At 43.7% G+C, this 12458-nt stretch overlaps 1 protein-coding gene across 3 annotated transcripts in view; it reads left to right on the plus strand.

The window, feature by feature from the left end:
• Window positions 1-7297: 7297 nt before the first annotated feature.
• MTCL3 (MTCL family member 3) overlaps window positions 7298-12458 on the plus strand; it is a 28286-nt gene continuing 23125 nt past the window's right edge. For all 3 annotated transcript variants that reach the window (XM_081907082.1, XM_081907083.1, XM_081907084.1), the window contains exons 1-2: window positions 7298-7408; window positions 10412-11449. In XM_081907082.1, coding sequence (XP_081763208.1) covers window positions 10490-11449 — 960 coding nt within the window. In that variant the 5' untranslated portion in view covers window positions 7298-7408; window positions 10412-10489. The remainder of the gene's footprint in view (window positions 7409-10411; window positions 11450-12458) is intronic.

The raw sequence follows: 12458 nt of genomic DNA on the forward strand, positions 1-12458 counted from the left end.
TTATGATAGGAAGGAGAATTTAAAAATGAAAAATGTTTTCCCCTCAGATGTGATTTTTTAAAAAAGTTTGAAGCTGTATTCTTAAACATGCTTTAAAAACAGTTTGTTTTCAGGCCTCAGCCCAAGCCCGCCCACAACCTATGGTTTGTTTGGTGTTAGAAGTGGTTCTTAAGATCCTCAAAATAAAATCTGAACAAAATTGGTGAAGGAGCAAAGAGTTTATTGATTACAAAATGTTCTGGCAAGAGCTGGTGTCCAAAGTAGGCACACCCCAAATTGACAAAGCACAAGCTTAGATTCCCTCCCTTGTCTCCCCATTAGCTTGGTACTACAAGGTTTACAGCTTATCATGACCGCCTAATTACTCAGCTAACATTCCCGCCCCTGTTTACATCTCCCATTACTCTGATTTCGACACCCACCCTTCTTGTTTATCCTATTCCTTATTTGATCTATGTTCCTATGCATTTACATACTGATGCAAGCAACATCCTGACCACTGGTTACAGGTGTAAGCAAGTACTATACCTGCTGAAGCCTATGTATAAACCATACTCCAGCCTCAAGCTGTTCTACTTATGAGCATCCTAACCACAAGCTGTTCTAACAATGTTGTTGTTGTTTAATCGTTTAGTCATTTCTGACTCTTCGTGACCCCATGGACCAGAGCATGCCAGGCACTCCTGTCTTCCACTGCCTCCCGCAGTTTGGTCAGACTCATGCTGGTAGCTTCAAGAACACTGTCCAACCATCTCGTCCTCTGTTGTCCGCTTCTCCTTGTGCCCTCCATCTTTCCCAACATCAGGGTCTTTTCCAGGGAGTCTTCTCTTCTCATGAGATGGCCAAAGTATTGGAGCCTCAGCTTCACGATCTGTCCTTCCAGTGAGCACTCAGGGCTGATTTCCTTAAGAATGGATAGGTTTGATCTTCTTGCAGTCCATGGGACTCTCAAGAATCTCCTCCAACACCATAATTCAAAAGCATCAATTCTTCGGCGATCAGCCATCTAAGGTTGTCTAGCAATTGCAGGATTGTGGATTATGTGAAAAAGCAACATGATCATTTCTCACATTTGGGATTGCCTTTTTCTAGTTTTTTTACTAAACTGTTAGCTTCATCAGTCGTCACACATGTATAGAAGATGCTTAATTAAATTAAAATTCCTGGCTTTTAATGCTGGTGACTGGAGTTACTACACATGCATGTGTACTTCGGCCTAATTTATTTTCCTGACATGTTACTCAAAAGCCCTTTTAAAAATTCTTATTTTCTAAAAAACTAACCAACCTTGGCTCCTCTTTATTAACTATGTGATTAAAGCAGTGTGGGAAAGTTATCTTGTTTACAAGGTCGCAAAGGAGAACTAAACAGAGGCAAGGAAATAATCTCATTTTATACAGTTGCAATCCATTCTGCTTATGCCTTTAAAAATACAGGTGTGCCAACCTATTTTTGCTGTCAGAACTAGAGCTTCTCCAAGCAGTTTATGTGGACAAGACAAAGGAAATTTTTTTTCATTGTCATTTTGCCCACAATGTTACTGAGGCAGCAAATAACTTCCCACAGAAAAATCATTTTACATAGGCCTTAGCAGTGAAGGCCTCAAACAAATTCTGCCTCTTCCAGCAGTAGAGATGATAGAGCAATGACCGCTAAGAGAAATCATAAAGCTGCCATGCATTTTTAATATCCTAAAACCTATTACATAGTGGACAGAATATTATAATAGCGTAAAAGAGACCTAAGGGAAGAAATTACCAATAAAGAAACATCACTAGGTAGAATTAGTGCATGGCTTAGTTCAAGGTGGATCAATGGATTTCATCTTGAGAATAGTGTTTTAAATGAAATCTTCTGATATTTCCTGCTCTCTTGAAAGACTGGCTTGGTGGCATCTGAGGAATTTTTACCCTATCTCCCTCAATGTTGTAAAATACAAAACCCATTTAAGATAGCTTCTTTATGCAGGAGGGACTCTGTCCCACATTTTATCTTGTGAGTCGCCCTGAGATCTTTAGATAAAGAGCAGTATATAAATCCAATAAATAAAATAATAATAATTTAAACACACCAAATTTCAATCAGTTTTCAACCTAAGTAGGTCCATTAGGTGAAACTAAAACCTACAACACTGGTAGGAGATGTGGGCGGCACTGTGGTCTAAACCACTGAGCCTCTTGGGCTTGCCAATCAGAAGGTCGGTGGTTTGAATCCCCGCAACGGAGTGAGCTCCCATTGCTCTGTCCCAGCTTTTGCCAATCTAGCAGTTCAGAAGCAGACCAGTGCAAGTAGATAAAAAGGTACCGCTGCAGTGGGAAGGCAAATGGCGTTTCCATGCACTCTGGTTTCTGTCACAGTGTCCCATTGCGCCAGAAGCGGTATAGTCATGCTGGCCACATGACCCAGAAAGCTGTCTGCAGACAAACACCAGCTCCCTCGGCCTGAAAGTGAGATGAGTGCTGCAACCCCATAGTCGCCTTTGACTGGACTTAACCATCCAGGGGTTCTTTACCTTTACCTTTACCTTACATCACTGGCAGTTGTGATTCTTAATGTCATGTGCGAAAACAGTTTGAAATGAGAGATCTTAGTTCTAAATAATTTCTAGAGCTTTGGCTTTCTAAAATATTTTGAGGTGCATCCCCCCTCTCCGATTCATGTGGTTGATTATACTGGGTACTGGGATTTTAGAGATTGGTGCTAGACCAATGCATCAAGATTTGGGATGGCTGAGAGTTCCTCTTCCTTATATCGGTTATTGTTGCCACCCTGATATACTACAGTTATATTAAGTCCATTTACATGGATCAGAAGTAGTGCCCAGAAGGAAAATACTAATTAGCTGATAAAATATTAATTCAGAGAGCATTTTGCAAGTTGAGTGCAACAAAATACTCAACTGATGTTTTGTTCCAGTGCTGTAAACACATTTGGGTGATTACTGTGACTACCTTTTGGCTTTCACACTAATACTGCTTTAAGGAGTTTGGGTGAAATGTATGGAAAAGGTGTTGGGTTGAAATAACGACAGACAGGTAGCGAGCGTCATCTGGGAGGCACCTCTCGAGCATGTCTTGGGCAGTCCCTTTTATTGAATATTACAGCATTGCCACGTATGTGCTTGTTGCTGATTGGTTAACACAAATACATTACAGGGGTTGCATATAAGCATTAATCACCAATAGATTAAAGGGTGGGAAAGAATTGGACAGGCATGAAAACCTCCTTATTAAACTTTTACTAGTGATTGATATAGCATTCATCTGTAGATGTGGTCAACTATGCATTAAGAACAGGTCAAAATACAATGTTTGTCCTGAACTCAATGTGAACTGAACATTCTAAAGTGATGAGTGAATGTCTTAGTATTAGAATGGTTTGTGCAGCATTATGTACAGAAGCGAAGCTTAGGAGCAAGACTTCCCATCAGGCCACAGTCATGTGCAAGACTTCTCATCAGGCCACAGTCATGTGTAGAATCATAGCATCCCATCAAAAGGGATCCAATTTGCTACCCTCACAAGTACAATAGCTTCTCTTCTCTCTTTTTTTACACATGCACACACATTCTGGACTGCTTGGGAAGCAGTTTTTGTGTGAGTGAGTCTAGTTTCCATGGTTACCCTGGTAGCATGTCACTCCATCAACAAGCCCTAACCTCTTAAGGGGGGACGGGCTGCATGGCTTTCATTTTCTCCCTTATATTATGGAGGGAGGAGAGAGCAGCTGAGAAAAAGGAAGAGTATTCCCCCTTCCACCTTTTGTAGAATGAGAGCTTCCTGCAATTACATGCTGCTGTTCTTCAGTTTTACCTTCAATTTGTTTATTTTTAAAGGAATGAACAGGATACCCTCAAAAAGGCATAGAAGATTAATTCATCCCTGAATCTGTGATATGTTAATTTATTTTATTACCATGCCTTGTTTTTACTGACAATCTTTTTCAAGGTAGCTCTAAGCTATTCACATGCAATTTTATTATGTGCTGTATGACATTTCCCTGATTTTCATGGCAAGCTGCTTCAAAATTGAAATGAAATTAGATAACAGCTTTTAAATCAATCAATTGATACATTCCTCTGCTTCATACAGAATTATACTGATGGTCAACCATTTAATCATGGCCAAAATCAAGCATGAGAATGACTGCGTCACCCCCACCCTACAAACTCCCTCACTAGTATTAATCTTGGCACAGCAGGGCTGGAACATATCCTGTGCAAGTCCCATTTGAATGAATGGGAAGACATATCTTGCTGAAGCTGGGTCTGGTCAGTGCCTTGATGGCTGACTGCCAGGAAGTCACACAGAAGAAGAAGAAGAAGAAGAAGAAGAAGAAGAAGAAGAAGAAGAAGAAGAAGAGGAGGAGTTTGGATTTGATATCCCACTTTATCACTACCCGAAGGAGTCTCAAAGCAGCTAACATTCTCTTTTCCCTTCATCCCCCACAACAAACACTCTGTGAGGTGAGTGAGGCTGAGAAACTTCAAAGAAGTGTGAAGTAGCCCAAGGTCACCCAGCAGCTGCATGTGGAAGAGCGGAGACGCGAACCCGGTTCCCCAGATTACAAATCTACCGCTCTTAACCACTACACCACACTGGCTCTCAGACACCACCTTTATCTCCATAATCAAAGAAAGACAGGATATAAAAGTAAGAAAACTAAAATTAACATGCTTAAATCTGTCAAGCATGAAACTCACCCAAACAGAAAGAATTAGCCCATCTTTACAGATTCTGGGAATAATATATAAAGAGCCCAAATCTTTCGTGATTCATAAAGTGCAAAGTTAAGCACAGAAGCTTCTGAACCTTACATTTCTTGAGGTAAACTGAACACAGGTGGGGGAATTAGAATGCTGGAAGACATAAAAAAATCATTCACAGATCACCATTTGGAGTGGCATGCCAGCAAACAGTTCATTCATGGCATTTAAAATTTAGCACATGACAGTATATAGCTGAAAAAGACAGTCCCATAACACAAAAAGGTACAGCAGGCAAAACAGGAACATTAGAAAATGGGACAGAATTAGTTTTGATAAATTGCCCTCCTTGAAAAGATATCTCATAAACTAAAAGTATCTAAAGGACACAACTCAAGCGACCTTTCTCTTTTTTGATGATGTGGCATGATTTTATTTCCTCTTCATATATTGACGCACAAGGTCACTCATTGCCACCAGTATAGGCAAACATCTGGCTCATTTAAGACTTTATAAGAACCTTTACTCTCAAAAATACTGGAACTCACAGGTGGAAAATACTTTAATTGTTACATCTCTTTGTTATTTCTAAAAGGAATCATTTTATGAGTCAATACTTTATTGCCTCAGTAGGTGCATTCTGTGACCCAGATTTGCAAACAACGAGACAGAAAGGTTGGGATTAAATCAGGCCAAATCTTTATTGACTGTGGCAGGTTGAGTATGGGTTGGCATGGCAGTAGGACCGGATCAGTTCATCATTCTACTCGCCACTAGCTGGTGGGGTTGGACAGCGCCAAACCTCTTCCATGGGAGCTGCCTAGTGCTGAACCCTGTTGTGGTGCAAGCCAAGCCAAGCTTCCAAGGCCTCACTGGGAGACTGGGATGAGGATTCCAGCCAAGCTGGAATAATTATTTTTATATAATTTGATTTAGTTGACTTACCATAAGTATTTTCTACAAATTAAAGATTGGACTCACCAATTCATCATTTACTGCAGGGCCAAAACTAGGCTTTCTGTCACCTGGGGCAAAGACCCCATTTGTCACACACCCCATGTGTGTTTCTAGAGGCTTCACCCAGGGCTGAGACCCCAGCTAGCCCCGGTTAGCTATGGCCCTGTTTACTGCTCCATATATCAAGTACAGTGGTACCTCAGGTTACAGATGCTTCAGGTTACAGACGCTTCAGGTTACAGACTCCGCTAACCCAGAAATAGTACCTCGGGTTAAGAACTTTGCTTCAGGATGAGAACAGAAATTGCGGGGTGGCGGCAGCAGGAGGCCCCATTAGCTAAAGTGGTACCTCAGGTTAAGAACAGTTTCAGGTTAAGAATGGACCTCCGGAACGAATTAAGTTCTTAACCCGAGGTACCACTGTACTCCAATAAGTATTGGAACACAGGCATAAACAAATTGTTAATCAAATGTGTAAGGTTAAAAACCTCCATTTTTGCATGATCTGGCCCAAGGCTGGAGGTTCCATTCATACAAGTAACAAGCATGACACTATACACAACTTAAACCCTTTAAACAAAATGCAAAAGCCCTTTCTCTTTTGTGTTCCTTTATTCCATATGACCATCTACTACCCAAGCCAAAGATCACCCAAAGTGAAATTCCTCATCAGGTCGACAATCTTAACACCTACCAGTTTGATTCACCAGACAGAAAAGATTTTAGTCCTCTAATCCTAAACTATCAGGTACCTGTTTACATTTGTGTGAACTGGAGTTTACTGTCCACTGATGGCACTACACAAAAATAGACAAAACTCTATGCAGTGAAGTTTGGCCCAGCCACATTCAGCATTCCTCTTCTTCTTTTTCTTCTTTTTAGAAGATGTATAAGGATTACACAATAGATAGAAGAAAATTGTGTTGTAGAGAATATGCAGGATCTACTACTGGTGATTTCAAGAGGCAAGAAACAGACAATCCATATTTTAGAGGATTTGATTGGATTTAAAGAAAGAGCTATCTCTGAACCCTAACACGTGCATACATAGTTTTGAAACTACAAGAGAATTCAATGTAATTAATTAAACCACGTTTGGTAAACGGTATTAGGCCTTTACTTGTGATAGTCAGCCTTTTTAAGTTTTCACAAAAGAGAATCCAGAGTAAGTGAAGCCACAGGCAGTGGAGCAACATGGTTATAGTCTGTCTTTGTCTCTGATTCCTCGAGACTGACTGAAATGCAAGTCAAACAGCCACTGGAGCCAAAGAACAAAGGAGAGCCCAGTTGTCATTATGCTGATGCTGCTGCAACATCAAAAAGCGCCTGACATCACTGTGCACTCCGCACATCCGGACTTCAAAGAAGAATAAATATTTGATCAGAATCGACTGTTTCTCTGGACTGAATTTGGAAGGGAAAACTTCCCATGTCTTTTGCCTCCTTCCTGCTCGGAGAGCTGTAATCCAATTCTACCCCGTGCCGATAATACGAGGTGCAATAGAGCCCTGAGGCCTGCCCGGGCGTGGCTCTTCTCTTTTGATCTTTCTTCTTTCTCTTTCTCTCTCTCCTCCCTCCCTCCTTCCCTCCTCTCCCCACCCCCCACCCGCTCTCCCTTTCCGGGGCCCAATGAGGTCAGCTCATGAATATTGCTGCATTACCCCGAGCAGCTCTGGCTCCGCTTGGTACCTCGTGCATCCGTGGGCGTGTGCAGTTTAGCCAGCCTAAGAGGACACCAAGTGGGGGGTAAGTAACGCTGATGCCGGCGGGAGCCATTGTTCGCAAAGAAAAAGGGCAATCGCACCGCAGGGCAACTTAACAAAGCCCTTGATCCTTTGTAGAGAGCGCGCGTGCAAACTCTCCGCCTGCTGAAACCTGGATAAAAGTTCAAAAAGAGCTTCGAAATCTCGACACGCTGGAAATAGACCGTTGCTGGGGGCGGTGGGGGGTGGAGATAAGTGACCAAATAGAGCCGCTTCTGAGCTGCTGGCTGTTTTCAAGGTAGTCTATGCTAAATGGTGAAGTATGGAATTCCTTCTTTGTTTCTCTCTCTTCCGCTCCCCCCCCCCTGCTTTAACATGGAAATCTGCAGAGGCGCAACATTCTGCCACCTCTCTGATAACCACGTGACGATGTCCCAGAGATCTGGGGGGGGGGGGAGATTCTTGGTTTTGATTGTAACTTGATTTAGTTTATTTTTAAAAATGGGTTATGAAGTTTGTATAGAGAGGTATCAACCGCTGCTGCAATTGAAGACTTGGAGGAGGTCATAGGATGTCCTTGGTAAAAGTGATGACTCTGCTGCAATGCAACTTGGAGGTGGGAGAAGGTTGTTAATGAGAAGGACTGTAGGTTATATATATATCCCTATAGGTATATCCAAACTCTTGAAGGTTATTCTGCAGTGTTTTGGCTTTTGCTTTGTTTTGAGAACCTGAAGTTTCATTCGGTAAAACCAATTTGAATTTCAGATTGAAGATGAAGTGTTTGAGAAACAGAGATTTCAAATAATTGCTAACATTTGGTAACCTGAAGACTTTAGGGTAATAGAATCTGGGGGTGACAATAGTAATAGATATATGTAAAACATTTACTAATTTAGGCTGCAATCCCATCTACACTTGGGAATTCTAGAATTCAGAAGGTGGTTATTTTATTTTATTCACTCTGATCTTCTCCCATTTGATATATTGTAGTTGCCTGCATTATAATAAATTAATAATGTTTCACTTCTTTTAAGTACTTCATCTAAAATAAGAATCTGCAGCATTGGCACCTAAACAAATAATTAGATAGTGTTTTTCTGGCATATAACTTTATAGACTGCTAAAATCTGGCAACAGACCTTGTTTATTTCATTGTCTCATGTAAAACTTTCTTGGTTACCCTCTCTCTTCATGCACATATATATTATCCTCAGTTTGTCATAATTGTCATAAGGTGCTCAATATTGCATATTGAGGTTATACTTTTCTGGATTAAGAATAACTTTGAGATCTACCATTCTACTATATATTTTGCCCATTCTTTCCATTTAAAAATGTAGATTAGAAAAACAAAAGTTTCTGTATTTCAGCTAAAACACACCCTTTGTAGAAAAATAGTCTTTAGCATTTGAATGGACAGAGCTGGAAGTCAGAAGGGAAGTCCAGCAATTCTAATAAAATTCCCTACACTTAGAGAACAAAAAAGAAATACAAAAGTGTTTGTTGGGTTGCATAGAGTGGCAGAGGAAGAAATTAAAGTGCTTTACTGAATAACTAGATTTGTCTTACATGATTATAAGTATGTTTTAGTTGTAACTTGGAACATGTTTTCATTCTCACCTTGGAGATCCTGGTTTTGAGTTCCAAGTCCAGAGGTTCTCAATAATAATTATAGAATAATGATGATAATAATAATTATATCCCGCCCGTCTGACTGGGGTGCCCCAGCCACTCTGGGCAGGTTCCAGCAAATTAAAGAACCACAGTAAAACATCAAACATTAGAAACTTCCCAATACAAAGCTGCCTTCAGATGTCTTCTAAAAGTCAAATATTGGTAGTTGTTTATTTCCTTGATATCTGATGGAAGGGCGTTCCACAGGGTGGATGCAACTACTGTGAAGGCCCTATGCCTGGTTCCCTGCAACCTCGTTGGATCTCAGTGTTGAACAGCGGGCCGAACAATGGGAGGGGAGACACTCCTTCGGGTATACAGGGCTGAACTATTTCTTCTTTTGAAGAAGTCAAGAGTATATTTTGGATGGGTTGGCTCCCATGTACAGATTCAAACCTTGTGTGGCTTCAGCAGTAGTTCTGAATCTTATTGTTTCTGACTGTTCCCTTATTATTATTTACCATCAACGTACCTGGAGTAATACAGAAGCTAAAAAGGAAGTGGCCTGCAATTTAAATTTGCAAGGAAGACAGTAGAGGGAGGGGAGGAAGAGAGGGTTAGACAGGGATGAATGTGAGCAAACATGCAGTGAAATCTGGTCCATGTCTTCTTCTTAGGCAAGTGTGTATAGGATTGCAGTCATAGACACCCACATTTATTATTGGGGCTCAGGGTAAAGGGAATAGCAACTATAAAGTGAAATAATGGTGGGGTGTACAAGACCTGTTGTTCAGCATTGAATGGGCACACAAACTTGTGTCAGCCAATCAGAACAAGGCCAAAGCTCACCCAGTCAACAGCTCCCCCAGCTTGTTTGTATGGTTTGATAGTAGGCTAGTTTGATAGTGTACTAGTAAGATAGTACGCTCCCCAGAACCTTTCATTACCCCTTTTTCAGAGTTGTGGGTTAACTAGCACAAAGTGCAGTAAAAGTAAGCATGGAATTTGGGATGGGAAAAGCTGGATGACCCATTTTAAAATGACTATATGGAACCAGCCCCACTGCCCTCTAGAAGTACTTAGGGGCAAGTGATTAGATGAACTAATTCTTTGAGGAATACTCCGCATGGGGTGATTTTGAGCATTTGGAACCAGAAAATTAGCCATAGAAAAGGCTTCCCTCCCCGGAATAGCAAATGTTTTTTCTGCAAAGCTGGAGTGCTCTCAAAGCAACCCCCCAGGTGACGACTCTGCCTTGGAGGAGAACGCGATACTTTTTGCGCCTGGGACTTTTCGCACACCTCGTGGCGCCGCTTCTAACTCCGCCCTCTTTCTTGGAGGCACCCAGTTCCTATTGTGGCGAGCAGGCCGGCTTGGTGATGCGCTGCTGAGTCATTTACGAGCGCTCTGTGTGTGCCTCTTTCCCCAGCTCGAAGGGCAGCTAGGGAGGGACGATGACCCTTGCGGGGCCGGACCTTTCTGCGACGCCTGGGAGATAGCATCAGCCATGAGCCAGCCGCCTAGCGGAGGCGCTGCTGCTACCGCCTCTCCTCGCCTGCATCCAGAGGGGAGCAGCAGCCGAAACAAGCAGCAGCAGCAGCAGCGAGCATCCTCTCCAGGCAGACCCAAGGATTCCCCCGTCCGCCAGCCCTCCCCGGCTGCTAGCTCACCCCGCTCCGCGACGGCTGCTGCAGCCGCTGCCTCCAAAGGAAGCTCCGCCCGGCAGCCGCCGCCACCGCAGCAACAGCAGCCGCCGCCCGGGCAGAAAGCGGGCCGGGCGAAGGGAGGCGGAGTGGGAGGGGACAAGGCGTCCGCACAGCCTGCGCTAGCGAGGAGCGCGGCGCCGCTGGGAGCTGTCCAGGCCGGGGATGGTGCTGAAGTTCAAGCCGCCACGCCCCTGGTCCCGGCAGGAGGTTGCCCGAAGGCAGCGCCGAGGCCTGCGGCTGACAAGCGGGAGGCGCCTCCCAGAGACCCCGAGCTCGCCTCTCTCGGAGCTGGAGAGCAGCCGCAGACGCCGGCTGGAGAGGAGGGGGAGAGGGAGGGCCCCTTCGCGCTCTCACAGCCGCCACCCAAGAGCTGGGGCCGAGGCAAAGCGGGCAGGCCTCTACCGAAGGGCGGAGGGGACGCAGCCCCGGCTCCTCCGGCCTCTTGCGCGGCGGCAGCGAAGGGCGGCGGCTACTGGAAGGAAGGATGCCTGCAAAGTGAGCTCATCCAGTTCCACCTCAGGAAGGGGCTGGCAGCGGCTCAGATGCAAAGCAAAGGCAGCAGCCCGGGGAACGGCGAAGACGCGGCCGCCAAGCAGCCTCAGCCTGCCTCGTCGACCCCGTCGCCAATGGCGCTGGCTGGGGCGGAAGAGGGCAATGGGCGCAGCCGAGCCGCCGAAGGCGCCTTGAGCCTCAACCCTCAGCAGCAGCAGGAGCTGCAGGAAGAGATGGAGAAACTGCTGGAGGAGAATGAGACTCTCAAGGTGAGCAGAAAGGGGGGGAGGGCTAAAAGAGTGTGGGCCAGCCCAGAGTGGGGAATTCAACTGGAGAACCCCACTAGTAGAAGACAAAGCAATCAATCAATAGATGCTAAACCTTCTGGTTTCAAAATGGGGAGGAGGCACAAAATGGGGAGGAGACATATTTTGACACAAATATGAGCAGCTGCTACATTCTACCCACTCCCATCAAAAAGGAAAATGTTTATATTCTGCTGCATTTCTGAGAGGGGAAGCTCTGGTTCTCCTCCTGTGCTACCCCTGATCAAACATTGGATTTGTTTGCATTTGATAAATTCAGCTTTTTGGAATAGCAGTCAGAATATAGCAGTTTCCCAGCCAGACACTACAAAGCATCCTTAGCTGACATGCCAAACAATGAGCATCCATGTTCATTCTTCCCCTCTCATGTGTGAAGCAGTCCAAATTTTGCCATGTGCAAATGCATCTTCTTTACATGTCTTAAGGGAAATGTTTAAAATAATTATTCTTTTCAGATCAGATGGCTCTTTCCTGCTACCATTTGTTTCACCTGTTAGGGAAGGGATTGCATGCTAGGTCTCCTTAAGATTACAGTTACACTTTACAGTTAGTATGCAACTCCTGAGTATTTATCTACTATCATATCAGGAATGACTATGTGGTGATAAGATGGGTAAGACCAACATGCCTCTTGCTTTGCCATTGTAGAGCTGATAAGTGCAAATAATGGGGAGGCTATGGGTTGTAACCAATGTTAGTCATACTCAGAGTAAACCTATTGAAATGAATGGAATTGGCTATATTAGGGCCATTACTTTTTAGTAAGTCAACTGAGTATCTAGTAGTAGATACAGCTCTGTTTACTTCTTGTTGCTCCCCACACTGGATAAGTACCATTTACTTATGATTTATTAATGGATTCCCTACCGATATACATGTTGGCATATGAGAGCTATTATGGGGGCAGGCATAAGATAGCAATGGATACATCTGTCGAAAATATGTGTAGATT

The sequence above is a fragment of the Podarcis melisellensis genome, assembly GCF_964234715.1.
Source record: "Podarcis melisellensis genome assembly, chromosome: 3".
NCBI lineage: Eukaryota > Metazoa > Chordata > Lepidosauria > Squamata > Lacertidae > Podarcis > Podarcis melisellensis.